This window comes from Chiloscyllium plagiosum, unplaced genomic scaffold, assembly GCF_037043375.1.
Source record: "Chiloscyllium plagiosum isolate Xiang-an unplaced genomic scaffold, Cpla_swu_hap1 HiC_scaffold_14, whole genome shotgun sequence".
Lineage (NCBI taxonomy): Eukaryota > Metazoa > Chordata > Chondrichthyes > Orectolobiformes > Hemiscylliidae > Chiloscyllium > Chiloscyllium plagiosum.
The window spans coordinates 26,235,373-26,260,899 of record NW_028270152.1 but is presented as its reverse complement, the minus strand read 5'-3'; the positions used below and the strand labels follow the sequence as shown (position 1 = coordinate 26,260,899).

The 25,527-nt window shown below is 39.7% G+C and overlaps 1 protein-coding gene across 4 annotated transcripts in view; it reads right to left on the bottom strand.

Moving 5' to 3' along the window:
* The window catches only part of iars1 (isoleucyl-tRNA synthetase 1), a 186,242-nt gene that overhangs the window by 20,670 nt on the left and 140,045 nt on the right, over positions 1-25,527 (bottom strand). For all 4 annotated transcript variants that reach the window (XM_043707895.2, XM_043707896.2, XM_043707897.2 and 1 more), the window contains 4 exons: positions 24,459-24,635; positions 22,561-22,681; positions 15,737-15,862; positions 2,424-2,570 (listed from right to left, as the gene is read on the bottom strand). In XM_043707895.2, the coding sequence (XP_043563830.2) occupies positions 2,424-2,570; positions 15,737-15,862; positions 22,561-22,681; positions 24,459-24,635 (571 nt within the window). The remainder of the gene's footprint in view (positions 1-2,423; positions 2,571-15,736; positions 15,863-22,560; positions 22,682-24,458; positions 24,636-25,527) is intronic.

Genomic DNA, 25,527 nt, shown 5'->3' with positions numbered 1-25,527 from the left:
CAAATATCTTGCAGTTTGTCACAGTACTCCTCCACTAAATGGATTCTCTAATTCAATGTCACCTGCAACTTTGAAATTATACTTCCAATTCCAAGTCCAAATAATTTATGTAAGTCATAAACAATAATGATTCCTGCATTCCTTCTTCTGAAATACCACATTCCAACATTTGGCAATCTAAATAAATATATTTTAACCCCTACTCTCAGTTTCCAGTTTTGCAGACAGCTTGCTACTCATTCTAGTCCACTAACTCCAAATGTTCTGACCGTAATCACAAATCTATTATGTCATAGCTAACTGAAGGCTTTGTACAAATCCACAGAAATTATATATACCACATTAGCCTTACTTATACTTTGCTAAGTTTTCAAAATTGTAACGAACTACATTTGTACAGTACCTTCGAAAAGGTAAAATGATCCAAGCTCCTTCACAGTAATATCAAACAAAATTTGATGTCAAGCCACATCAAAGGAGATTAAAAGATATGATCAAAAGTTTAGAAAAAAAGGTTGGAGCATCTTAAGAGGAGATAAGCAGAGAAGTTAGAACAGAATCCAGAATGTTGAGGCTGGAAAGCTAATGGTGCAGTCATCAGTGGATTAAAATGGGGGACGTACAGGAAGCCATAATTGGAGAAATGCAGATATCTCAGAGGGACTTAGGGTTAGAGAAGATTATAGGAAGGGGCAAGATCATGGGGAGATTTAAAAATGATGAAAATTTCAAAAGTGAATAATCCTTAAGCATGAGCCAGTTTGATCATCAGGTACAGGGATGATAAGTGAATGGGACTTTGAGTGAGTTAGGATAAAAGCAGCAGAGGTTTGGATAAGTTTGAGTTTATGAAGGTTAATGATGGGATGATGGTCTGGAATAGGGAAGTTCAGAGATAACAAAGCCATGGATGAGGGTTCCAGTAGATGAGCTAATGTGGAGTCAAGTGATGTTATGCAGATGCAAGTAAATTTTCAAACTTATAACAAGTGAGGTATGTCTTTTACAGAATCTCAGAATTGTCACAGTGCAGGAGCAGCTATTTGGTTCATCATGTTTGCATTTGCTGTTTGATGATCAATGCTTCTGAGTGTTTCTGCTCACCCTGCATCCATCACACTATCAGGTACTGCATTCCAGACCTTAAACACAGGCAGCGTTAAAACATCTTTCCTCTATCACTTTCACTCCTGTTTCCAATCACTTTATGCCATCTCATTCTCTATCCTTTCATGAGTGGGAACAGCTTCTCCCTTTCTATTCTGTCTCAACCTCTCATGATTTTAGATACCTTTATAAAATCCCCTCTCAGCCTTCTTTTCTAAGGAATTCAGTCTTAATTCTCCAATTTAACTCCATAACTTTGGAACCAATCTCATGAATATTTTCTGCACCTTTACAAAACTTCCCCATATCGTTCCTGAAGGTTCCTTCAATGACCACTCTTTCAAACTGTCATGCCCATACTCCAATGTACAGTCAGAGTCATACGGCACAGAAAGAGGTCCATCATGTTTGCTCCAGTCATCAAGCATCTATATACTCTAGTCCCATTTTCCAGCACATGGCCCATAGCCTTGTATGCTGTGTGCTTCAAGTGACTATCTAAATCTTTTTAAATGTTGTGATTGCTCCTGTTTCTACCAACCTTTCAGGTAGAAAATGTCAGATAACCACCACCGTCTGGGTGAAAAAAACTGATTAAATCCCTTCTGAATCTCATGCCTTTTTCCGGAGATCTAAACCCTGGTTATTGACCCCTCTATTAAGGGGACAAGTTTTTTTCATATCTATCCCAGATTTCCTCTCATTATTTTGTACACCTCAATTAGGGTCCCTGACTTCTCTGTTCTAAGGAAGGTAAGACCAGCCTATCAAGGCTCTCTTCATAGCTGAAATGCTCCAGTCGGCAACATCTCGTGAATCTCCTCTCAACCCATTCTAGTGAAATCTTACAGCTAGGTTTCTCTGCTCCTGTGTTCCTTTCAGAATTTGCCCTTTATTTTAATATTGTCTCTCCTTTCTTTCTACTAAGGTGAATCATTTCATGGTCTCCACTTCTTCACCCACCCATTCAGACATATCAGCAACACTAATGTCCTTTCAAGGTTCAAAGCTTTCCCAGTCAAGTTCACAATGTTTTTGTATCATCTGCAAACTCTGAAATTGTGCCTCATATGGGAGTATATATGCACACATTAGATACTGAAAACTTACCAAAATCTTAAACAAAGCAAGGACATGCTGCACATATTCATACTGCAGCATCCTGGCACACAGCTGTGATGGTTTTGTCATACTGGAAACCAATGTACAAGTTAACGTCCAGCAGTAAACGCTGCGTTGAACAAATTCTCATTATAGTAGAAGTGAAGTTTTTCAAGCAATTTTGAATAAAACAACTGTGTTGCCTAATCGCATACCTTGAGGCTTGGCATTCACCAGCTGTAAGTTGACATACTGGAAAAGCAGGGTATCTGTCTGCATAACAGTTTCTGCTGGTGTAACCCCAGATGTCACATGCAGAGTCTTTCCATTCAGAGTCATCAGGTCAGTCCTATTTGTTAGTTCTGGAAGAGATAAACACAGTTAGACTTCACTTGAAAAATGGCAGTTTTCAGGAGAACTGCTTTCTTTTCATTTCTGCAACACACACCAGTTAAGAAGATCAGTGGCTTTTCAACATGTAGTCTATTATTAATTACATCCACAATATATTAATTCATTTGTATACAACTTAAAAAAACCCAGTATTTGTCATAACTGAAGTTAAAGAATTGGATCATACATGCTCCAGAGGATATATTTTCAGCAGATACGCACATAATATAGGTTAGCTCACCACCTTCCCACTCAGCTCTGAGCTCATCTTCATAACAGAGGTTGTGAGGATGTTGAAGTTGGCAGCGTGACAACAATTTAAATAAATAATGATAATGTTCTATTGACCCTGATAATACTGTCTAAGCCAAAATATGGTTGATATGGGTAGCTAACAGGTCACTTTTTAAAGAGGTTCATAAGTGGTGGAAAGGGGAGGGGGTGCTATCTTCTCATATGCGAGAGTCAGAGCAGAATTAGATTGGTGAGCCGTTCTTGAGGGCAGGACCCTCTCCTCAGTAAAGGGTTGAAGTCCCAAAGTTAGGCAATGAAATCTGCCATGCATGGTGTTTTGGCTGCAGCATGGATTTCTTTCAAGTCTGGTGGATTACTGCCAACTTTCCTTTGGTGGTAGCGGTTTGGAGGGGGGGATCTGCTCCCCTGTAATCTCAGCAGCATTATTTTCAGATTATACATGACTTGCTCATCTCCCAAAACCAAAATTATCCCAAAATATAAAGAATTTTGCCAAGTATTATTTCCAACCATGACAATTCAATTACTCATGTTGAATCTCAATTCCAAACTGATGCTAAAATGTTGCAGAAATGATATGTTTTGAAATGGAGGAACGTGTGACATTATATCCAGAAGAGTTACATTGAGGAGCAAAACAAAAATGACAACTCATTTGTGAAACAAGACCTCAAATTTTGTGGTGAACCACCTCAAATTGACAAGCAATTATGTCATTCCCTATGCTGTACTTACCTGTAATGCAAAAATCTGAACAGGTAAGTATATCAGTTGAGATGTCAGCTGGAAATTCATGAACATATTCCAGGATAACTCAATATTTGAGAGTCATTTTTGGGTAAATTACTTGCTTCACTTGCTAAACATGATTGACAGTATAAGCTCAAATGTATTATGGAACAAACCAATGTCATAATATTGTCTTGGTCCATTATACTAATTTAGTGACAATTTGAAAACTGTAAGTTTCTTTTTGTACACATAATAAATCTATACTAGTAATGTGGCTCTTGCATACATACAGAATTTCTTCCTTGTCAGGACCCCCATTGAGACCAATAACTTCTTAAAAAAAAAATCAAATGTCTAGTGAATGAATCAAATGACAAAATTTCAAATTTTACACGTTTTACTGTAACAAAACCACCATTGAATAAACACTATTTCAGTTGTCAACTTATACTCTCTAAAAGTTAAATGAGGGATCTTTTCTTTGGTTCAATGATCAAAAACTTCCACCATAGATGTACTTCATTTGTCTCTTCGGTGAATATTTCACTCTCTGGAACCAGTCCAAATTTATTCACAGCTCATTTATCTCTCTTCCAACTGAATAAACTTCTCACTGAACTGAAGTTCACACTGAGAGGAAAAGTGAAGGGAGGTGAATAGTTTTGCTCTGATTAAACCCTCACAAACTTGGTCTTATCAAACAGAACCCAAGTTTTAACTTGCTGCCTCTTTTTCCTTGTTCTCTCCCTCGCAGATTCTTGATAGCTGATCCTGTGAAAACCTGCAACACTACAATGGCTTCACTCTTTAAGAAGATCTCCAGGGCAATGTGAATCACACAGGCCTTGTATTGGTTAGAAAATGAAATTAGCTATTGTCATGCTCTTGATTGAGACCAGGATTCTTACATAGAACATTACAGTGCAGAACAGACCCTTTGACCCTCAATGTTCACCAACCTGTGGAACCAATCTGAAGCCTATCAATCATACACTATTCCATTTTCATCCACATGTTTAGCCAATAGCCATTTAAATGCCCTTAAAGTTGGTGAGTCTACTACTATTGTAGGAGTACATTCCATGCCCAACTGCTCTGAGTAAAGAGACTACCTCAGACATCTGTCCTATATCTATCACCCCTCAATTTAAAGCTATGTCCTCTCATGCCAGCCATCACCATCCAAGGAAAAAGGTTCTTACTATCCACCCTATCTAACCCTCTAATTGCATGTCTCAATTAAGTCACCTCTCAACCTTCTTCTCTCTAACGAAAACAGCCTCAAGCCCCTCAGCCTTTCCTCAAAAGACCTTCCATCCATAACAGGCAACATCCTAGTAAATCTCCTCTGAACCTTCTCTGAAGCTTCCACATCCTTCCTATAATACGGTGACCACAACTGTATGGAATACTCCAGAGTTTTGTACAACTGCAACATGACCTCGTGGCTCTGAAACTCAATCCCTCTACCAATGAAAGCTAACATATTGTATGCCTTCTTAACAACCCTATCAACCTGGGTGGAATCTTTCAGGGATCTATATACATGGACACTGAGACCTCTCTGCTCATCTACACTACCAAGAATATTACCATTAGCCCAGTACTCTGTATTCCTGTTACTCCTTCTAAAGTGAATCACCTCACACGATTCCATATTAAATTCTACTCGCTGCCTCTCAGCCCAGCTCTGCAGCTTATCTATGTCCCTCTGTAGCCTGCAACATCCTTCAGCACTATCCACAACTTCACCTACCTTGGCGGCATCCACAAATTTACTCACCCATCCTTCTATGCCATAATCCAGGTCATTTATAAAAATGACAAACAGCAGTGGCCCCAAAACAGATCCTTGCGGTACACCACTAGTAACTGAACTCCAGGATGAACATTTCCTATCAACCGCCACTCTGTGTTCTTTTACCTAGCCAATTCCTGATCCAAACCGCTAAATCACCCTCAATCCCATGCCTCCGTATTTTCTGCAATAGCCAACCTCTTTCACTTGCAAAGATTTCAGGCTATCAGTCTGAAGAAGACGAGTGCCCTGTGACAGATCACAGTGGCACTGTCAGTCAACACATCGACGACTATGAACTCAATGTCATCCATCAGTTTACTTTCCTTGGCTCTATCATCACTGATAACCTCTCGTTGGACATGGAGATCAACAAAAGGATCGGAAAAGCAGCCTCAACTCTTGTTCGCCTCACAACTTGAGTATGGACAAATCCCAAGCTGACAGTGAAGACAAAAGTGTCAGTCTACAATGCCTGTGCCATAACCACACTGCTGTATGGCAGTGAAAGATGGACTACATATGCCAGACAAGAGAGAAGACTAACCACCTTCCACTTGAGGAGTGTCCTCCATATCCTGGCAAGACAGAGTGTCCAACGCAGCGGTCATATCCTACGCTGGTCTTCCCAACATGTACACTCTGCTCAGGCAGCAGAGTCTGCATGAGCTGGGCCATGTCCACCGCATGGAGGATGGCCACACTCCAAAGGATATCCTTTATGGAGAGCTTGCATCCAGGAAGAGACCCAATGGGCGTTCCCAACTGCGCTACAAGGATGTCTGTGTGAGGGGCATGAAGGTGCTTGATATTGTGACAGAGTCCTGGGAACGGCCTGCAGCTGACCTCATGAGATGGAGAAGCATCCTGAACCAGCACCTCAAAACAGGGAAAAAGAAGCTGATGAACACTGCAACAGACAAGCAGGCACGAAGGATGGAGTGCAGCAGTTCTAGCAGATCAACAACCACATACAGATGTGACCTCTGCGACTGGGTCTGTCACTCCAGCATTGGTCTCCTCAGTCACAAGCAAAGTTGCTTCAGGGAAGCAGAAACCCAGAACAAGAGGATGCATCCCATGGTCAGCCATGACCGAAAGGGCCTCACACATACTGTGGGGCACCTTACCAAATGCCATACTGAAATCCATACACACCACATCAATCATTTTACCCTCATCCACCTGTTTGGTCACCATCTCAAAGAACTCAATAAGATTTGTGAGGCACAACTTACCCTTCCACAAAACCATGCTGGCTATTCCTAATCAATTCATCCCTTTCTAGATGATTATAAATCCTATCTCTCATAACCTTTTGCAACACTTTACCCACAACTGAAGTAAGGCTCACTGGTCTATAATTACCAGGGTTGTCTCTACTCTCCTTCATGAACAAACGGGCAACATTTGCTATCCTCCTATCCTCCAATCTTCTGGTAATATTCCTGTAGACAATGACAACATAATGATCAAAGCCAAAGGCTCTGCAATCTCCTCCCTGGCTTCCCAGAGAATCCTAGGATAATTCCCATCCAACCCAGGGGACTTTTTTATTTTCACACTTTCCAGAATTGCTAACACCTCCTCCTTGTGAAACTCAATCCCATCTGGTCTCATAGCCTGGATCTCAGTTTAAAGAAAAAATTCGAAATCCCTCCTAATTACTAAAAAAAAGTGAAGCCATGAGTTTTCATGGTGTAAGCAATAGAAGTTTTAAGATTACAAGTCTCAAACAAAACAAATACTAACTGCAATTAGGATAATTACATATCCTCTAAAAGCCAGGGTCAAAAGTTAAATATTAGCAGGCAATTTAGTTGATTATGAATTATAAATTACACTTTAATGGCAGATACAAATAAGACAAATTGTAGAAGCTTGCCTGGACGTCCATTCATTACATGTGTTAAATTCAGTGACAACATCTTTCAAAACTCAGTCTTCCTCAGAAAGAATTTCAGCTCCTCATCTTCGAGGATTTAGCCTGACAGCGGTGCAGACTTCATCAAAATGCAATATTTCTGCAGAACGTCCTCAATTATGCTTTAAGAGTCTGAATGACATAAATCTTGCAATGTTATCTTCAAGTAACAGAAGAAGCCATATCAATTACATACTTGCTTTTTCTGGATCCAGCCTTCATATTCTTTCAACCTGCATGACTATACCACTGAGATCATCATCTGAGTGTGTCTCTGTCCCCTTTCAAATGGATTCATCCAGATTCAATCTTCAATTGCAGTTTAAGTCTTTGTATCCTTAGAAACTGCATAGCTATGTTTCCGTTCTTAGTTTCCCATTAGAGTTTAGATCTGTCTTAAAATAAATTCAAGCTTTGAAGCACAGATTCCATTAAAACACTCTCCAGCTCTCATCCACAAAGCCTATTTTACCTGGAATCAAATAGATCATGTAACGTATAACCACTTTAATAACCTGAAAATCCACCAATCTTTAGCACAGTTGCCATGGTCATGTTTTTTGTTAAGAATGCAGATCTTGTATCTTTTTTCCAATATAACAACCTAAATTGAATCATTTGGAAATGTTTCAACATTTTTTCTTTAGAGTCATACAGCACAGAATCAGGCCTTTTAGCCCACCGAGTGTATGCCAAACAACAAACACCAAACTATTCTTAATTCCATTTACCTGCATGTGCCCTGACATCTTAAGTGCTCATGCAAATGCTTCTTAAATGTTGAGAGATTACCTGCCTCCACCACCATCTCAGACAGCACATTTTATGTTTCTACCACCCTTTGGGTAAATTTTGTTTTCCTCAGATCCTCTCTCATCCACTTACTCCTCACCTTAACCTAATGCCCTCTGGTCTTAACCATGTTTCATGGGGAAAAGAATCTCATGACCTACCCTATCTATGCCTCACAATTTTATAACTCTCAGTCAGACCTCTCCTCAGTCTTCTCTGTTCCAGCCTGTCCAGTCTCTCCTCATAACTGAGACTTTCCATTCCATGCAGCATCAGGTAAGTCTCCTCTGCACTCGTTCTAATACAATCACATTCCTCCGATAACATGGAAACAAGAATTGAGCATTCCACCAGTGGCTTAACCAACGTTTTTTAAAGTGACAACAAGACTTCGCTGTTCCTATATTCGACACCTTAGCTAGTGTTGTCAAGCATTCCATATGCCTTCTTCATCACCCTATTCACCTGTACTGATACCTTCAGGCATCAATGAACTTGTACACCAAGGTCCCTTTGCTCCTCAGAACTCTCTTGGGACTTACCATTCATTATGTAAATCATTTACTTGTTAGACCTCCCAAATTGCTCACTTCTCACTTATCAGGATTAAATTCCATCTGCCATTGCTCTACCCAATTTACCAGCTGATCAAGATCAGACTGTAGTCTCTTCACAATCAACAACACCAATTTTCATGTCATCTGCAAACTTACATCACCTACATTCAGATCCAAGCTGTTAATGTACATAATAAACAGGTGTCCATGTACCAATCTCTGTGAAGTACCACTGGTCACAGGCTTCCAATCACAAAAACAACCCTCTACCATCATTATCTGCCTCTTATTTGCAAGCCAATTTTGGATCCTGTTTGCCAACTTGCCTTGAATTTCATTGGCTCTCACCTTTTGGACAAGCCCTCTTTGTCAAAGGTCTTACTGAAATCCATATAAACCACACTAATACATTTGTTCAACTTTGCAAAAATTAGTCAGACAGGATCTCCCTCCAACAAATTCATGCTATCATCCTGATCAATGCCTGCCTTTCCAAGTTAGTTAATCTACTCCTCAGAACTTTTTCCAATAATTTCCCCATCATTGATGTCAGACTAAGTGGTCTATAATTATCTGGCCTCTCCCTGCTGCCCTTGAACAACGCAACGACATTTACAAATTACAAACAAACTTATGGTGCAAAAGGTTGTTATTAAAAGCCTAATGCCATTCATCTTTCTTGATGCAGTTTCAAAAATCAATGTCCACATTAAAATTGTATCCATTGAACTTTCATGGGCTATTGCAATCACAATTTGGAAACACGACAAGTTAGTTAGTCCATTTAGCACCATTTTAAGCTATGCAAATCTATAGGGCTGAGCTTTGTGCATTAAGACCACAACCTGCTATTTAGCCCATTATCTAAGGTTGCAAACAAGAATATTTATTCACTTAAGCGATGTGGGCATTGCTGACTGGGCCAGCTTTTATTGCTTGTCCCGAGTTGCCCTTGACATCACAGTGGTGAGTTGTCTTTTTGAATCACTGCAGTGCTATAATCTTGGTATCCAAGATAGTCTGTCAACAGCAATATATAAGTGAAAGTCACCAGATTCCATGTAGAAACGCCTAAAACGAACACTGAAGTTTGACCCTTAGGTCAACATTCAACGTGCTGAAGATATCAAAACAGAACAGAGCGATAGTGACAGAAGTACATGGCCAGAAGATTCTGTATTTCCTGCATTTATCCTCTTACTGTTTTTGGAGTATAAATAATGTGCATGGTCACCAGTTTGGTGAATGGTCATGCACCTATTCTTTCAACTGCGAAATAATATTTGATTTTAAGGTGGTGTTAAAAACTTTGAGGGAAAAGAGCCAAATTTTAAATAAACTGATTGAAAAAGTGTTTAATGTAAAAAGGGGCAGTTACACCTGGAGGAACGTAAATGATTATTTAAAATTACAGATAATATGACTAGGAATACTAACATATAATAAAACACTAACAGATAATAGGAACACTAATATATATAAACTGAAAACCATGATTTAACCAGAAATTATGATAATTTAAATTACCTTTAAAGCTTATTAAAATACAGCATGTGGCATTCCATAATTCTGCGTACAGTGCAATTTTTTGTACATACTTAAAAGATTTAATAACTTAGTTTTTTTATTCACTTGCAGGATGTGACCATCACTGGCTGGCCAATACTTATTATCCATCCTTAATTAAAAGACTTCTGTCGAAGAAGAAATTAATGTTGGCATCAGGGCTCTTGACAATCACTGAAGAATTGGCAGGAGTCCCATGTCTCTTCTGTTGGGTACTGTTCACCAGAATTAAGCATCCACTAGACACTTAACTGGTCACTGTTGGGCCTTCCTCAGGATTTAGGACTCTGGGGTGAAAATTAGCCCTACAAGAGTTGTAAGCAAATGATAGACCATCTGCTCTTCACTGCCCGGGAGTATCACCTACAGTTAGAATTAGAATTAGCTTTATTGACACACAGTGAAGAGTGTAAGCTGCTATTTATGAAGTCTCTAGGTACAGCTTTTTCAGTTAATGTTCATGGACACTGCAGATTTAGGAATAAATTATACAATGGAGAAAAAAGTGCAGAGAAATGGTCTTCCAAACAAGTCCATGTTGACATCTCGCCTCGCTGAGACCAGAAGTCGATTGGTTGCTGGTAATACTGTCACCACATGGATTGATGAAGGGCCCAGACACCAGGTAAGTGAGGACTTGAGGAGGAGCGTTTCACTGAGGGGGGACTTACATTAGGAGGGATTGGGAGTGGAAGACGGGCTGGTTCTTAGCGTGCCTTCCACTTCCCTATCAGACATTGAGTGCATTTGAATGATGGACATGAATGGAAGACCACAATTTACTTTATGTGACTCATTCCACTGCTGATATTGATTAAAATACCACAATGGCAACCAACTTCAGAAGTTGTCCAGAACGTTTGGAGGCAGGAAGGTGCCAGATTCCAAACTCATCACCAAGGGGCATTAAATTCTATTCAAACTACAGCAATGGATACAAGCATTTAAGCATACAGGTATTTTAATTAAGTCATCAATAAAATATGATATGCATCTTCGTAGGTATTTAAATTACAAATACATTTTTTAGATCAGCCTGTTAAGGGCACTATTGAACAGAATACCCACGAAAAAATCTCATCTTTCTATCTAAATTCAAAGCTCCATTTTACCAATCTGTATGACAACACAACTATCTGAGTGCACAGCAATTTCTTTCCTACCCTCCTTACAAAAAGGTGACCAGTTGTATAGAATAGAAAGAAAGTATAATAAGTAGCGGTGCAAACAGGAACAGAGGAATTGATTGAAACAACTCAATTATAAATAGATATAATATAATGTTCACTGTTTTCGCATTTTCAGCAAGGTTAGCTGCAGTAATCATTTAGCATCTATTACTGCAAGGAAGAGGCAAATGTTTGCGATTATTGCACACCAACAAGGAAATGGTGTTCTGAAACTGATGGGAATTGTAACAGTGCAATGCAGTGTAAATAACAGTTTTCCAGCATCTCTTTCTGACACAGAAAAACTATATAGACACCAATTATTTTGAAGGATGAAATGATATATGCTTGTAAACCTCATTGCTAGCTGTTGCTAAAAAAAGGGCATAACTTTGGGAGCATTTGACAACTGGGTGAAATCACAATAGCAAGAGATATATTTGACTTTTTGAATTCAGTGTTACTGAAGCATACCACATGGGGTCTTGCAGGTAAAGATCTGTGGCACTGCCTGTCCTTGGTAATCGATGCACAGTGTACCAGGGCAGAATCTTTTCAATATTTCAATTTACTTATGCTTTTTTATACTTATTGTTTCAGTAGCAGAAATAGAGATTAGTTCAATTTCACATCTCCACTCAGTCATACTACAAACTATTCTTCATTCATAGCTAGGTTCTTCAATTTTGATATCACAAATATTTAATTTTATACTTCACATGTATCAAAACTATGACTGTCAAACATTGGATTTTCAAAATATTTGTGTTTCTGTATAAGGGCGGGTAAAAACAATGATTGCAGATGTGTAACCAGATTCTGGATTAGTGGTACTGGAAAAGCACAGCAGTTCAGGCAGCATCCGAGGAGCAGTACTACCTGAACTGCTGTGCTTTTCCAGCACCACTAATCCAGATTTCTGTATAAAGGCGACATTACATAGCGTATTTACTTCAGATATACGGAGGTGATGGGAGCTGTATCTTAAAATGGCGTACTTGTTATGGGCATGGCACTCTGCTAATGTTCAGAGATAATGAATTCAAATTTTAACTGAGAAGGAAAGGTATGTATACCCAAACCTCAAGATGTCGTGCGAATTAACAGACAGCTTGAAGGCTGATGGCCATTCCCAAGATTGTCCATGCTAAGCAGGCACAATGCGATGCTTATAGTTATTTGCTCGTCAGGATAAAGGTTGCACCTGAAAGACTAAAAATATTGTGTCACAGTCTTATGCTGCCAAATATTTTCAGTGAAATGTGTTTCATTTCTGGCTTCTTGACAAAAGTCATCAAGTACAGGATTCACAAATATTAGTAGGTTCTCTTCAATGGAGATCTAGAATTAATTTATGTTACGTATAGATACACGTGAAGGTTCCACCTTCTCAACTTCATCCCTTGCCCGAGGCAGGTTAAACTCACCAACAGTCCTCCCTAATGAGAGCTGCCCTCTGGCACTATGGTGGTTTTCCCTTTACAGGAAAGCTCAACCAACAGTCAACTCTAATGATTCACCAATGGACACATACCCTGTTTGATACATGCTGCTTTACATCCTGGTTTTGTGATGCTTTGTTTACAATATATGCCATTTTCTTGAAGTAATATTGCAACAAAATGGATATAAACTAAAGACTCATCCACAGCCAGCCAGCACAGTGATCAAGACTTTAATTTTAGTCATTACGGTGAATTTCTGGAATTGATCTCTCATTGCTGGCACAACAAATCTTCAAACATTGGCAGCACTTGTGTACTGCCAAAACAATTTCACAAAATAAAAATCACAGCATGTCTTGGCTATCCTGTGAACCAAAAACATTCATCAGAGACTCAATAATCACACCTTGTCTACAGTATCACCTTGTGATAATTAATCTTGTATTGCAAATAACCTGTCAGCAACAAAGGATCAACTCAACATGGATTCACATTTATAAACCACTGGATAGCAAAATCCTAAAGGCCTTTGGAAAGACCAACACTTCCCAACTACTTTTGAAATTTTATACAGAGAATATTCAACAAGAAACAAGGAGGTTTGCAATCTTTGAAACAGGTTCCATGGGTGTGTTGTGTAAGCTTTGATGCTGTTTCTAGCTGTTCCTAATTTTAAATTTAGTGTATTAAGTGACAATATTCTTAGATTGCCTTGACCCAAATACTTGTTATGCATTGTCAAATGAATCTCAATGCTTCCATGAATGCCTAGACACAAAAAGGATTCTGGAAAGATGACGAGACAAAAGGTCAAGATTTAGTGTGGACAACAGGGGTTTTGCCCATCGTCTGAAGAATCAGTAGGGAGCCTGTATCACATTGCTATGGCAGGGAAACCTTGGCACTTTTGCCACTGACTAGCAGACTGTGATTAATAAGGATAGGTGATGACACCTCCACTACAATAATCCTCAACACCGATGCCCCACAAAGCTGCGCACTCAGCCCTTTACTATACTCTTTATAAATTCATGACTGTGTGGACAAACACAGTTCTAACTCCATTTATAAATTTGCCGATGACACTACCATAGTCGGTCTGATCTCAAACAATGAGCACAGGAAAGAGTCAGACAGCTTAGTGGCATCGTGTAAAGACAACAATCTTTCCTTCAATGTCAGCAAAATGAAAGAGTTTGTCATCAGCTTCAGGAAGCAAAATGGAGGACACGCCCCTGTAACAATGGTGCTGAGGTGCAAGTGGTCAAAAGCTTCAAATTCCTAGGAGTAAATATCACCAACAATCTATTCTGGTCCATTCACACTAACATTACAGTCAAGAAAGCAAACCAGTACCTCTACTTCTTTAGAAAGCTACGTAAATTTTGCATGTCCTTAAATGAACTGCTTCAGTATGAGTCAAAGCGAATGGTGCTGAACATTGTGCAATCATCAATGAACATCCCCTCCCCACCCCCCCCCCCCGCCTTTGACCTTAAGATGGAGGGAAAGTCATTGATGAACGAGGTGAAGATTGCTGGGCCTAGGATACTACACTAAGGAGGTCCTGCAGAGATGTCCTGCAGCTGAGATGACTGACCTCTGACAACTATAACTCTCTTCTCTTGTGTCAGGTATGACTTCAACCTGCAGAGAATTTCCCCCCTATTCCTATTGATTCCAGTTTTGCTAGAGCTCCTTGATGTCATAATCAGTCAAATGCAGCATTGGTGGTAAGGACAAGCACTGATATTTCACCTCTGGACTTCAGCTCCTTTGTCCATGTTTGAACCAAGGTGTAATGAGGAGTAATCTGAAGCTGAGTGGTCCTGGTGGAAACCAAACTGGGAGTCAGCAAGCAAGTCATTGCTGCTTGGTAGCAGTGTTGGTGTCACCTTCCATCACTTTACTGGTGATTGAGAGTAGACTGTTAGGCAGTAATTGACTGGGTTGGATCTGTCATGCTTTTTGTGAACAGGACATACCTAGATAATTTTCATTGTTGGGGAAATACTAGCTCTTCTAGATTCCCTACAGTGTGGAAACAGGCCCTTCGGCCCAACAAGTCCACACCAACCCTCCGAAGAGTAACCCACCCTGACGCATTTCCCTCTGACTAATGCACCTAACACTATGGGCAATTTAGCATGGCCAATTCACCCGACCTGCACATCTTTGGACTGTGGGAGGAAACCGGACCACCCGGAGGAAACCCATGCAGATACAGGGAGAATGTGTCCAAACTCCACACAGACAGTTGCCCGAGGCTGGAATTGAACTTGGGACCCTGGAGCTGTGAGGCAGCAGTGCTAATCACCGTGCCACCGTGCACTGGAACAGCTTAGTTAAGGGTATGTCAAGTCTGCAGCGCTAGTCTCCAGTACTCTTTCAGGTCCCTCAGCCTTTGCAGTATCTAATGTCTACAACTGTTTTTTAATATCGTGTGGAATGAAATGAAATGAATTGCAGAGGACTGGCACCTGTGATGCTGGGGATCTCTGGAAGTAGCTGAGAGAGTTCATCCACAGGTACTTCTGGGTGAAGATTAAGGTAAATGCTTCAGCCTTATCTTTTGCATTGATGTTCAGGGCCCCCCCATCTTTGAGTACGGGTTTTTCTTTTGTGGAGCCTCCTCCTCTACTGAGTTATTTAATTCTTCACCACCATTTACATTTGGATGTTGTAGGGCTGCAGTGCCATAAATCAACCAGAAACTTATGGCATTCACAACTTACATCATATATCTTTCTCATCTGAACTTAATGGATAATTTGCATGTTAAAAGCGATATGTGTTGCAAAGTCGCTCCTTTTCCAAGCAAACCCATGGTCCAATAACAAAAGAAACTAGAGAAGAATCACATGATGGAACATTTCGAAAACGAAGAACATATTTACCACTTTTATCATGATAGATAGCTATCTTGGTTGTCTGCAGTCTAAATATGTTGATGATCACATTTTTCAGCTTGACAAAGTCCAGAACATTATCTCCTTTTGGATTTTCCAATAGTACCACACCATCTGAAAAATGAATCAATATATTTATTTCAATAATGAGAACGGAGTTTTGATTCAATAATACTGCCTTAGAATAAACTTATTTTTCTTTAAACACAGCATTTGCCATTTTGTGTTGACTCTATTTGTGTATTAAGACTGGAATTATTACTAAAGTCAAATTAGCAGACATATTCTAGATGGTTATGCAAGCTACACAGAAACACATGCAGATACGAGGATTCAATTAAAATAATTCGTCCTCTTTAGATTACCACATTGCCTAAACTTTTTATGGTCAGCTCATTTCTTACAGTTACATAAATACATCAGCATATATCGACAAATTCATCTAGAAATCCACAAAGAAATGTTATGTATATTTGATACTTTAGTTAATTGATGTGGAATCAACATACTAGATTCACGTGGACCTTATCTCTTTTTTTTAAATAGATATTTTTATTGAAAATTTAACATATTTTTACAAGCTTACAAATAAAAAAACCCAAGTATAAACATTAATATACAATTAAATCTTAAATATATAATAACCAAAATTTATCAAACAGAAAAAAAAGATACTGAGAGAAAAAAACAAAACTCAACTAACTACTAATCTAACCTACAACTAACCAGAGTGTATAATTAAGTCTCTTACATTATTCAAAGAAGAGAAAAAAAAACCCGGCAGATAACACAGAAATTGAGTAATGAGATACATGCTTGGAATGTGTTAACATCAAATTGTAACAAAACCCGCATTCATGCAGGATTCCTCTTCCAAGGGGCCCCGGACCAGCCAGGTTCGTCATTTCAATTAAATAAAAGCCCTTGTTAGGATGGCCGAAATATCTGTATTTATGTAATTCAAGAAGGGCTGCCATATTTTATGGAATAATGCGGTCTTCTGGTGCACCATATTTGTAAGGAAGTCAAGGGGAATACATTTCATGATTAATCTGTGCCAATTCGAAAGTCCAGGGGGGCTCTCAGCCACCCAGTTTACAAAATATTTTTCCTTGCACAGAAAGAGAGAATAGAAAATAATCTCTTCCTGTGCATATCCAGGGAGGGAAAGTTCGAAAAGCCCAAAAGGAGAGATACAGGGTCCACTCTAATTTCCGTTCCTAAGATTTCTGTCAGAGCACTTGCTACTTTAGTCCAATATCTACGGATCTTATGACAGGTTCATAAGCAACATACAAGAGTGCCCACCTCTATTTTACATTTGGGACACATTGGAGATGCTCCTGCCTTACATTTTGCCAATCGGTCCGGTGCTATATGGGCCCTATGAAGTATCTTCAACTGAATGGCCTGAGTTCTGTTGCAGATGGTGATTCTTCTGGCATTTTCCCAAATGTCATTCCACATTTCTACAGAAATTTCCAGTCCCAAATCCTGATCCTATGTTTTAAGCAGATTGTCCATATCTCCCAATACTTCATCATGTAATACATGATAAATAGTGCTGACGGAAGATATCCCCATTGACCATAACACGCTACGTTCTCTATCTGATTTATAAAGACTATCTAATAACGTAGTCTTCTTCTGTATATAATCTCGAATTTGGAAGTATCAAAAGAGGTCTCCATTAGGTAATCCAAATTTCTGATGCAGCTGTTCAAAAGACATCAGGACCCCTTCTTTAAACAGATCCCCTAAACAGGAGATACCCCTGGATCTCCAGAGTTTGAAAGTGGCATCTGTAAGCCCTGGTTGAAATCTCCATGCTCCCACTATCAGAGCATAGGGGGATGTTTTATGTGAGTTGCCCTCATTTTGCCGCATTATATTCCAAGCTTTAATTGTGTTTAGTTTTATAGAGTTTTTACATTGATCCGTGATGATTTTCCTCTTGTCTGAAAATAAGAGGTTAATAAGTGGGCATTTTACTCGAGAAGCCTCGATGCCCAGCCAGATCGATTACGGGTCAGACAAGACCCACCGGCTATGTAGCTTAATAGGGAACTTAACTGATAGTTCCTAAAATCTGGGAAATCCAATCCTCCCCTTGCCTGTGGAAGCTGTAGCTTCTTCAGCTTAATGAAGGGCCGTCTATGATTCCAGATAAAGGAACCCAACCAGCCATATAATTTATGTAGTGCCAGCCTCACCGGATGCATTCTCATAGGGTATAGGAGACGGGGCAGGACATTCATTTTAATTAGTGCTATTCTACCTAGGAAATTGGAAGGTCTCCCCATCGCTGGAGGTCCTGCCTTATCCTCTCCAGTAAATACACAAAGTTAGCCTTGTATAACTGACCAAATACTGGGGTAATAAAAATGCCTAAATATAAGAAATTCTCCAGGGACCACCAAAAGGGAAATTGGGATCCGTCCAATAAGTGGGATATACTAGCAAGGCCACCCATTGGCATAGCCTCTGACTTTGAGAAATTAATCTTATAGCCTGAAAATACACTAAATGTATTAATAACTTGGATTAAGCGAGGCACGGACATCAAAGGATTACTGAGAAATAGAAGAACATCATCTGCATAAGGGTAATTTTATGTTTACCTGTACCAATCCTCGGGGCCGTTATATTAGGGTCAGCCCGTACAGCTTCTGCTCGTGGCTCAATTATTAGCGTAAATAGCAATAGCTAAAGAGGACATCCCTGACGGCAGCCCCGATCCACACTGAAGCTATCTGAGCATAATCCATTGGTAATCACAACTACTTTGGGATCATTATACAGTGTTGAGACCCATTTGGTAAACACCTTTCCAATGCCAGACCTTTCCAATGTGTAAAACAAATATGACCATTCAAACCCTGTCGAATGCCTTTTCCGCATCTAATGAGACTACTACTCCTCGTATCTTTCCCTGATGGCAGGCTTGAATCACATTCAAAACGCTTCTAACATTACTGGATGATCTACGGCCCTTGATAAACCCCGTCTGATCCTCCTTTATGATGTGTGGCAATACCATTTCTAACCTCAATGCTAAAGTTTTAGAGAGGTTTTTAAAATCTACATTTAGCAAGGATATTGATCTGTATGACACACAATCTTCTGGGTCCTTTCCTTTTTTGAGGATAAGAGAGATATTCGCCTCTTTCAGCGAAGGCAGGAGACAGCCCTGACTGTATGAGTAGTTATACATGTCCATAAGTGGACCAGCCAATATTCCTGTAAATTCTTTATAGAATTCAGATTGAAAGCCATCTGGGCCAGGCACCTTACCGCTCTGAAGTTGCCTGATTGCGTCAAGTATTCCTTGGATTGTAAGGGGAACATTCAGGACTGATACCTGTTCCGGAGTTAGGTCCGGAAAGGTCAGGTTTTTAAAAAAATGACTGCATCCTCCTAGTTCTGTCTTCGCAATCCTGCGATTCTCTAAAGATTGCGTTAATCCTTTTATGATCATGAGTCAGAATACCCGTACTTTCCTTGATAGACATGATAGTTTGAGGGGCCTTCTTTTTCTTTGCGAGAAATGCTAAGTATCTACCAGGTTTATCGCCAAATTCATATAATATTTCTTTTGTAAATAATATTTCCCTCTTAGCCATTTGGGTGAGCGTGGTGTTTAGAGCTGTCCTAAGGGCCGTAATCCTTTGTAATTTGATAATAGAAGGTCTGTCAGCGTATGCTGTTTCAGCCGCTTTTAAGCGAGCTTCGAGCAGATGCTGTTGTTCTCCCTTTAATTTTTTCTCAGTCGCTGAGTATGAAATGATCAAATCTCGCGTGTAAGCTTTGATGGTCTCCCACATCATTGATGGGTTGCTAGCTGTACCTGAATTAATTTCTAAAAAAATTTAAATTCTTGAGAGAAGTACTTTACAAATTTACTATCTTTCATTAGGAAGGTGTCCATACGCCAATGCCAGGGAGATGTCTCATTGTTCCTCGCCTTGATTTCCATATAGCAGCGTGATCGGAAATTGCTATACTGCCTATTTTACAGGATGATATGGAATTTTAAAAAATTGAGGGGGCAAAAAACATATCAATTCTGGTATGACATTTATGTGGATTAGAGTAAAACGAAAAATCTCTGCCCTGTGGATGAAGGCATCTCCATACATCTACTAATCCTAATTCTTTGTTCAAATCCACCAATTGTCTAGATCTGGGAGATACTCCTGCAGTACTCTTGGGAATCCTATCTATTTCCGGATCCATAATACAATTAAAATCTCCCCCTATAATTGTATGATGAGCACCGAGAGCCATCAATTTTGAGAAGGCTTCAGTTATAAATTTAAAAGGATGTGCCGGGCCGGGGGGGGCAACACAAATTTAAGATCCCATATTCCTCTCCATTTATAAGGGCTTTAATCAGAATATATAGTCTAGATTTGTCTTTTATCTGATTTAGGATTTTGAAAGGGAAGTTCTTCCGAATAAGAATAACAACTCCCCTACTTTTTGAGCTGAAGGAAGAAAAGAAGGCCTGATCAAATCCACCCTGTCGTAATTTCAAGTGTTCTTTATCCAATAAATGTGTCTCCTGTAGGAGAGCTATATCAACCCTTTCTTTCTTGAGGTTTGATAATATTTTCTTCCTTTTGACTGGTGAATTACTCCCCTTGACATTCCAGGTGCACCACTTAACCGACTGATCAACCATAATCGTCCGGGCAAATCTGAGACCCCTCGGGAGGGGAAACCCTATCCAGAACATCCCGAGCATAGAGCATATAAAATTCACAAAAATAAAGGCTCTTTAATACACTCACATCAATATAATAAAAAACTATTTCTAAATAAAAAAAAAGTATTTAAATAGGCATTTTCCTCCTTGTTCCCAGGGGGCATCACTTCCTTTCCAAAAGTCCATCATATCCTCTCCCAACCAGTGCCCCACCCTTGACTCAGACACCCCTCGATAGGATGAAGAAAATTCAAATATACTACAGAGCTAGAGTTAACAGTGAGCACTCTACCCCTAACGCCCCCGCGCCCCACACCAACACCTGGATATATTTGGTAATGTTAATACCATGTTTAACCATATATAACTATAAAATTACAGCCTCAACAAGTAATAATTTAATATAGTAGCAAAATAACAGGGGAAAACAACCCACTCCTAAAGACAGAAATAAAATAGGATAAGGTAACCACCTCCCCCCACCAACATTAACTAGACACCTCCCCCTCCCCCGGCCTATATATAATATATATATAAAAAAAAGGGTGAGGGGAGAAAATCGCTAAATAGAGAACAAATAAATAAACCCCTCTCCCCACCCCCCGAATATAATATTAAACAGTAAGGTAAAGAAAGGGATTAATATTAAAAAAAAAGGTTGAGGTGTAAACTGGAGTGGGAGGAGAGCAAAACAACATCAATTAACTCTTACAATTTATCTAACAGAGTCCAAAAATTCCTTGGCCTTTTCTGGCGGTCCGAAGTTATACACCGGCCCTTCATGGTTAAAGCGGAGCGTTGCTGGGTAGCGCAAGGAGTACTGAATATTTAAGTCCCTTAAACATTTCTTCACTTCATCAAACGCCTTCTTCTTTCGGACCAGAGCTGGGAAAAAATCCTGGAATAACAATCTTGGATCCTTTATAAATCATGGCTTGGGGATCTTTCCCAAGATTTCTGGAAGCTTCTAAGAGCATCTGTCTCTCCTTATAGCTCTGCAGCTGGAACAGGACCGGGCGGGGGCGCTGGTTCGTGCCAGGCCTGCATATTGCAACCCAGTAGGACTATTCCACCCTTCCCTGGCCTGATCCAGCCTCCAGATTTAAAAGCTGTGGAAGCCACTGTTCGAGAAATGCTGTAAGCTGGCCTTCCTCTTCCCGTTCGGGAAGGCCCAGCAAACGAATATTTTCAAGAGTCCAGACCCGATCTACGGCTGATTCTGCTATAGTCTCGGAGGTCGCGGCCTTTAGCTCCGCCCCTCCGACTTGGCGCTCAATTTGCTTGATGTCTCGGTCGTGCTTTTGTAGCACGGCCGAGAGTGAATCCCATCGGCTCCAGGACTCTTTGAAGAAGGCGTCGATCTTTGCATCGAGTTTAGAGATTATTTCCACGAGACTCGCCACCATAGGTAAGTCCCCCAGGGCTGTTGTGGACGCCTATCCTGCAGCTGGGGAGGGTGGGGGAGGCATTCCTGCCTGCTGGGAACTGCGGGCTCCCTTCCCTTTAGTCATTTTTACGGGAGATTAGGTTGTTTAAATTCAGTACTGAGCAACTAACTACATTAAGTAAAAACTATTTTAAATGATTTGGTGAGTGTGGTGGAGGCAGAAGGCCCACTTTGCCCAAGTCTTGGGAGAAGCACTATAGACTAAGACTTGCTGGGTCACCGCCATCTTGGATCCCCCCGGACCTTATCTCATTTAAGATGACACAATTCAGTTGCAGTCTGAAAAGAGTACAAGTTTTAGGACTTGTAAATTTGCTTACAAATTCTGTCTACTATCCATGATAGTATTCGCTTGCAGGATTACCCAGAGAGTCTTGATGGAAGACTCCTAATATCTTACACCTACTCCTCCAAATGCAGTCCTTTGATTTGTCTGGTGAAAATCAACACTGCCCTTGGTTCCAATTTGTCTGCAACCATTTCAATTACAGCTTGTTCAAGCAGCTGTTTGCACAATACTTGCAATGAGGATCAGTCACTTTTCACAACATACAGCAATCTTTGAAAATACTGGTTTTAGGTCAATTTTAAACAGCACTAAAATAAGTCAATGTCTTTATAATAAATATATAAAAATCCAATGTTTCTGATTCTTACCTTGCTTTTGTCCATCGACACAAACCTTGAGATTGATGTATGCACAGGCAGGGCCCAAAACTGGAGCATCGATGGTTGACGCTCCTTTCACAAGTGTCAAATCGAGATTTGAGCCCTTCAACTACCAATAAGAGAACAATAACAAGGTAACGCCTCTTGTTCTGACCCGCTGCGTATTTTTCTCCAAACATTACATTAACACTCCCTTATAAAAAGGGCATATTGTTACAAGTCACACACCAAAGATGAAAAATATTTGCTACAAACACAGCAATTAAAAAATAATCATTTTGTCTTTCTTTAAGAACAGAAACCAGCTGTGCGTGTATGTTTGGCATCCCATCCACCCACCCAGGATGATTCAAAGCTGCTGTCCTCGTAAAAAGAAAATCAGCTGTTCCAAGAAGCATTTGAACATTTCACTGGAATAGACTGGAGGAATTTCTAGGTTTCTCCCTAATAAAATTCACATTATAAAATGTTAAAAATAATCACTTTTTTCGTCCTTGCATCATAGTTGATGTCCTGTACATAATATAGATTGACTGAATACACCAGGACACTTCTTTGGTGATCAGTCATGTAGTAAGCTCACTTGCAGGAAGGACCTGATCACATCATCTAATAATTCTTAAAAAATCAATTCTATCATACCTTACTAAAAACTACAAATGCCCCACATTTAACAATTACATGGAAATACATGAATGAACAAAGCTTCCACATTTTACATCAGAAATGCATAATTGGTCTTTTTGTTCTTTTTCTTTATTCACTTTTGGGATGTGGGCATTGTGGCTGGGCCAGCATTTATTGCCCACCCCTGTTGGACCTTGAGAAGGTGGTGTTGCGCTGCCTTCTTGAACGGCTGTAATCCCTGTGTCATAGGTGCACCCATAATGCCATAAGAGAGGCAGTTCCAGATTTTGATCCGAAAATACTGAAGGAATGGAGATATATTTCCAAGTCAGGAATGGTGACTGGCTTGGAGGGAAACTTGCAGGCAATGGTGTTCCCATGTATCTACTATGTTTGTCTTTCTAGGTGACAGTGGTCGTTCATTTGGAAGTTACTGCATGAAGAGCCTTGGTGAATTTCTGCAGTGCATTTTGTTAATCATACACACTGCTGTGACTGAGCTATGGTGGTGGAGTGATGTTTGTGGATATGGTTCCAATCGTGGTTGTTTTGTCCTGTATAACGTCAAGCTTCTTGAGTGTTGTTGGAGCTGCACTTATCCAGGCAAGGGGAATATTTCACCACACTCCTGACTTGTATCTTAGGGAGTCAGTGAGTTACTCACTGCAATGTTCCTAGCCTCTGACTTACTCTTGCCACAGTATTTCAGTAGGAAAACGGATTGGCCTAACATCACCGATTTAAAAACCCAGAGGGATATGGTGGGTAGCATGGTGGCTCAGTGGTTAGTACTGCTGTCTCACAGCATCAAGGACCCAAGTTCAATTCCAACCCTGGGTGAATGTCTGTATGGAGTCTGCACATTCTCCATGTCTGTGTGGGTATTTACTGGCTGCTCTGGTTTCCTCCCACAGTCCAAAGATGTGCAGATTAGATGTCTGTCTGTACTGACACAGGATGTGTAAGCTAGGTGGATTAACCATGGTAAATGTGGAGTTATGGAGATAAAGTATCTAGGTGGGATGCTCTTTGGAAGGTCTGTACAGACTCAACGGGCCAAATGGCCTCTTTCTACACTGTATGGATTCTATGATACCCAATACTGAATAAAGCTACATCTCAACTTTGTATCAAATGCAACCACATACTAGCGAGTTTTGAGATTTGAGAGCACATCTGCAACCACATACATTTGAAAATACCATGAAACTCAGACTAAGAATGCGTAAGACAGCAGATAAAAATGTTAGAAGCTTTACCTGCGTTTTTTCCTGTATTATAATGCCAGCAGAAATCGGTACTGGGTAAGGCTTCAATGAGGCTTTGATAGTTCCTAAGATAAAGTCAATGTGACCCTGAATTACATTGTCCAAATACTCTCCTTTTGGCTCGGAGCTGTAGTAAACAGTGATCTCATCTGATGGCACTAGATGGGCCTGTAAGTACAAATTTTGTAAAATCTTGTCATCATTCCTGGACCAAGTTGGCCATTGAGCACAGTGACAAGGTGGTACAAGTTGACTACCAAGATGTTGCACTGTGAAGTATCAAAAATGTTCCAATCTGTCAATGCTGGAAGACATGAAGCAAACTGAATGCTTGCTTTGCAAATAAGCAGATACCACACATCATGGGAAAGTTACCCTTCTTTTTAAATTAAGACTTATTTGATATTCCATTTATAATCAAGTTTGAATTAGTTTTTTTGGTGTGCACTTCAGCATATATATGGATTTTAAGAGGGATTAAAAAAAAAATCAAGAATATTTGTGCATTACGAAGAGCAGATAACAATTTACCACCTTTGTGGAATTATCAATATTCAGCAGGGCTGAAGTGCACACCAAAAAACTAATTCAAACTTGATTATAAATGGAATATCAAATACTAACAAGAAATATTTATTACTTTCAAAAGCCAAAAAACAGAGCATTGTGAAAATTGAATGATAAAAGTCTTTACTCATTCAAATTTTGTGTAAAAAATAATCACTTCAGATGAATAATGCTATGGCACATAATCAACAATATAATTTAGGTGTTGAGACAAATCTCAAAATGCATTGTACTTGCAATATTAACATTGCAGCAATTGAATATTTTGAAAAGCATAATGTAACTATGAACAGATATGTCTGAATAAAATGTATATAGGAAAAAATCTCAAAATTAAGTATTTCTTGGAAACCTTATTCTCCTGTAGTTAGAAAATTTTTTTGTCTTCTAAATAACACATAGTTACAAGTTAGTTACAGAAAGTCAACCACAAGGAAAACTATAATAGCTTTATGGCACATAACCAAATGTCAATAATCATCGCTATGAAATG